The sequence below is a fragment of the Galeopterus variegatus genome, unplaced genomic scaffold (genome assembly GCF_000696425.1).
Source record: "Galeopterus variegatus unplaced genomic scaffold, G_variegatus-3.0.2 Scaffold276, whole genome shotgun sequence".
Lineage (NCBI taxonomy): Eukaryota > Metazoa > Chordata > Mammalia > Dermoptera > Cynocephalidae > Galeopterus > Galeopterus variegatus.
Genome location: NW_007726387.1, coordinates 280,085 through 284,683, shown reverse-complemented (window position 1 = coordinate 284,683; position 4,599 = coordinate 280,085). Strand labels below are relative to the sequence as shown.

At 35.6% G+C, this 4,599-nt stretch overlaps 1 protein-coding gene across 1 annotated transcript in view; it reads right to left on the bottom strand.

Moving 5' to 3' along the window:
- Positions 1 to 4,599, bottom strand: part of USP8 (ubiquitin specific peptidase 8) — a 62,168-nt gene that overhangs the window by 4,946 nt on the left and 52,623 nt on the right. The window contains exons 11-13 of the mRNA XM_008566908.1: positions 4,276 to 4,538; positions 1,800 to 2,012; positions 888 to 1,098 (exon numbers count right to left, since the gene is read on the bottom strand). Coding sequence (XP_008565130.1) covers positions 888 to 1,098; positions 1,800 to 2,012; positions 4,276 to 4,538 — 687 coding nt within the window. The remainder of the gene's footprint in view (positions 1 to 887; positions 1,099 to 1,799; positions 2,013 to 4,275; positions 4,539 to 4,599) is intronic.

The following is a 4,599-nucleotide window of genomic DNA, read 5'->3' as shown; positions in this document are numbered from 1 at the left end:
CTCACAGCACTCACTGGCTGAGCACGGTGCTGCTGGTCTCAAAAAGGACAAAAAAAAAAAAAAGCCAAGAAGTCAGGTTTTGATAAGAGAAGATATCCCATAGATAGCTGGGGATTAGGGTTATAAACATGATTTCATTGTCCTAGCCTCATTAATGGATGTATACACACACATACATAAACACATACACACGTGTGTGTGTGTGTGTGTGTGTGTGTGTGTTCAGTGGTAAAAATGGTGATCCCAAAGGTATGTGATAGAGATGACAACTTGGTGCTTTAAAAAAAAAAGTTGTAGTCTACAAATAAAGGGTGGTCATTTATATAGAGATACATGCCTCCATAATAACTATTCACGCCAATCATTTGGTTACATGGAGTAATTCTTATCCTTTTTTCTAAAATAAGAATAAGAACATAGTATAATAGTATATACATACTATATAATAAATATGTAAATATAATAAATAAACATAATATACAAACATAGTATCCAATAACAAAGATGCTCAGGCTGTCTATAGCTAATCTTTTATAAAACCATACCTTTATGATTTTACTTTCATATACACATGGGTCACAAACAATATTTCCAACAACTATTTGAATATTTGCAAATTTCTCAGCAATACTATCAATTAACATTTTACTAAGTAGGTACTAATTGTGTGTATGTGTATATATATATACACTTTGCATACACTTTTCAAATATTACACATATCAGATATGTTTTATAGTTCCCATGTCTTATACAAAGGCACTATATTTGAATAAACTAGCACCGAACAAATTACCAACTAGAATTTTAAATTGCTATAAAAATGATTACAGTGCAACCGAACAATGCTAAAGAGCCTTGGCAACTTAGAAAAATCAAATTTCTTACTTTATTTAGATCTTCATGGAGACCATCCATTAGAAACAGAAGCAGTTCTTGTGAATCTTGCTGGCTGTATCCTGCAAACTGGTCATTGATCTTCCCAATGGTGATTTTAAAGTCTTTTGGACTGATATATCTATACTGTCCTGTCCACAGGGCTTTCATGATTATACCAAATTCTTCTGCCACTTCACCTTTATGCCCCAGCAAATTCGACCTGTGTAAATAAAGTTATAAAAAACAATGAAGGAAATTTTTAAAAGTTATGGGGTTCTTGATGTCAACATTAAATTAATAATAATAATAAATTAATTAAATTATTAAATTGAATTATTCACATACTGTAGCCCTACACTAAAATACTTTTTTGTGCACAGGTTTATTACCAAAATGCTCACCTAAATTTTACTTTGCTTACACCCTCCAAATCACTTCTTTTGGCTGCAATCCCTGCAAGGTCTCTTCCTACTCATCAACAGGCTCCTGTTTATGACAGTGAGGTTCTGCCTTTTTGTACTGCTCTTTTCCCATCTGTTCTTTAGTAATCAGAGAAGGCTTTCTCTACATTATTCTTAAGAATAAAAATATTTCCTCTTTAATTTGACTTTTCTGGATGGCAAGTGCTATGGTGTCAATGTGTTTCCTGCAAAATTCAGGTGTTGCTAATGTGATAGTATTAAGAGGCAGGGCCTTTAAGAGGTGATTAGGCCCTTTCATTTTCCACTATATAAGGATGCAGCAAGAAGGCCCTCACCAGATGCCGCTGGTGCCTTGATCTTGGACTTCTCAACCTTCAGAACTATGAGAAATAAGTTTCTGTTCTTTATAAATTACCCAGTCTCAGGTATAAGACTAAGACAGCAAATATGGTCAGCTCAACTTTAACATTATATTGCTAAAAGAAAGAAATTTATTTACCTGTTAATATCATCCTGATAGCAGTTTCGGTTGAAATAATCAGCCAAATGTGGAGCATTACATAGGCACTGCAATATTGAATTCATGTAACAAGTATTTCCTAAATTACGAAGTCCAGTGAGAGCTGGTCCAGATCCTCCAAATACAGGATTGAGATTCCGAATCTGAGAAGCAGAAAGCCTTGAGATCTCAGCTTTAGGGTAGCATGTTGGCCTGAGGAAGAAATAGTATATAAGATGTCTTAAAATGCACAGCATCTGAAATTAATGTTCATACTACAAATGGCAACAAACTCTAGCATCTGTACCACAGTAATCTTGTAAGTAGTTAATATGTTAATTCATAAGATCCTGAGTCTTAGAGGACACTTAGTATATAGGTTAACACTGGTTGTATTCTGGGACCCTCCCATGAAACACATGCCTTTAATCTCTTATGTAGGTCTATGGTTCTCAGAGACACCCTAAGCTATATTCTCTACCTTCTCATGAACTAGCAGCTCTAGTAGAGAAGGTGCTTTCAAACTCCTTTAAATGATCCCAGGAAGTTTAGCACCATCAAATGTTTGAACTCAACCAGAATGCCAAACAAGGAATCAAAAATATATATTACTGCAGAGCAGCTATCAAAGGAGGCAGGGACTATCTGGGTACTTGCTATGGGTCAAAGACTTGCCCAAAAGTTCATGTGTTGGAAACTTGATCCTTGCTGTTAACAATGTTTAAAGGGTGGGAAATCCGATTATGATATCTGAAAGGTGGGGCCACTGAGAGAAGTGACTATATAGCAAGGTCTGTGCCCTCATGAATAGACTAATCCATTCATGAAGTAAGGAGTTACCACTGGTGGCTTTATAAGGAGCAGATGAGAGAGCTCTTCCATTCTCTTGCCATGTGATACCTTGTGTCACCACAGGACCCTATAGTGTTCCCACCCAGAAGAAGCCCCTCGCCAGATGCACCCCCTTGACCATGGACTTCCCAACCTCCAAAACTGTAAGAAATAAATTTCATTTCTTTCTAAATTATCCAATTTCAGGTATTCAAAGTGACAGAAAACTGACTACTAATACAGTACTATCACCACGAATGGCTAGTCAAATTTATATTAATTAAAATTAAAAATTCAGTTCTTCATTTGCACTAACCATATTTCAAAATAGCCACAAACCATATTGGACAGCACAGAGAATACTTCCATCACCACAGAAGCATCTACTGGACAGCACTGGACAAGAGAATATCTCCTAGACATTTATTAGTGTATTTGATTGATATGTGGAACTACTAGAACTGTAGCATTAAGGAAAATCTTAATTGACAGGTCTCCTTTCTTTTCTTATTCATCCCTAGTATTCTTCCACCCCTCTAAAAAAATGTTGAAATTGGACTAAACTATACTGCAATCAGCTTTTCTTTACATGTGCTCAGGTGCATGGCATTCATGCTCTTTCTCTGTTCAATACACACAAAAAATACATAAACTGCATATGATATATCTTTAAAACAATGTCAAATTAAAAAACTTTAATAAGAATGATAATTCCTTCTTGAATCAAATCTCATTAGTTATTATAATAAACCTTAAACTATGTAACTTGATTAACAGTGGAAAAGCTCCTTCAAATAAGTCCCTACCCGGCAGGGAAAGGTCTCAGGAGGAAAAAATATTAACTACTTTCTTAGGATGTATTATTAAAGAGGCCAAAAAAAAAAAAAAAGCCTAATTGGAATTCCTTAAATTAAGAGATTGTGTCTAATAATGAAAAAACAAAACCATTATTTATAATTCCGTCTACTCCCCCCCTTCTCCCAAAGAAGCAAAGATTAGAAGTGGTATACAGACTTGAAAATCACCTCCTCATAACCCTGCCAGTCAAAAGCCAAGAACATTAGAGGATTCAAAAAGGGATAAAACCAGCAATATACCTAAATAGGATACTGTTTGGGAAACTTAGTGAACCTATTTGGTCACTACTTGCAAGCAGAATGGCAGAAATACAATGAAGAAAAAAGGAACAGAATAAAGATAAAAGCTGATACACTACAATGTTTGTTATTTTAGTACAATAGGAAAACTACTCTCATGTTATTAGCCAAGGGGAAAAAAAAGTTTGGAACTTAAGTGCTGCAACAAGGCAAACTCAACAATCCTGTAAAATACAGTCCTCAAAGGGAGATTTAGGGGCCACAGGAGGTCTATGAAAAACTTGTGGGTAGTCTGTGGCATGTTGCCATAAGATATAATGATGAATATAATATCATATCTGGGTTAATAGTTATGATAATCCTTTCTGGTATGAAACTAAATTAGCACTTGTGAGAAAACCCTAGGACATTTTCTGTATTCTTTTTTTTTCCCCTCTGTAGTGTACAGCCACCCACTATACCAGTAATGTCTGACTCCCTGACATTAATATGCTGATATATTTAGAGTAGAAATTTTATTCTAGTACTAGGAGATAGCATAAACTTACTTGTTCTCCCGATTGACTGCTGGAGTCACTGTTGGCTTCCTCTTCTCTTCCTCTTGAATGGCCTGGGTTATATCTGGGGAGGAGTAGGAGCGCTTCAATTTGGAAGGTTCCCTATCCCGCTCAGCAGCAATCTGTGGCTTGGCTTTATGAGTTGGAGGGGTAGAAGGAGGTGCAGAAGAAGGAGCCATTTCCGGCGGATACATATGAACAGTATTGGTGGGTGAATGATAATAACGAAAGGTTCCAGTGATTGGGTCAAGAAACTTAGATGAAAAAGAAAAAAAAAAAAAAAAAAAAAAAAAAAAAAAAAAAAAAAAAAAAAAA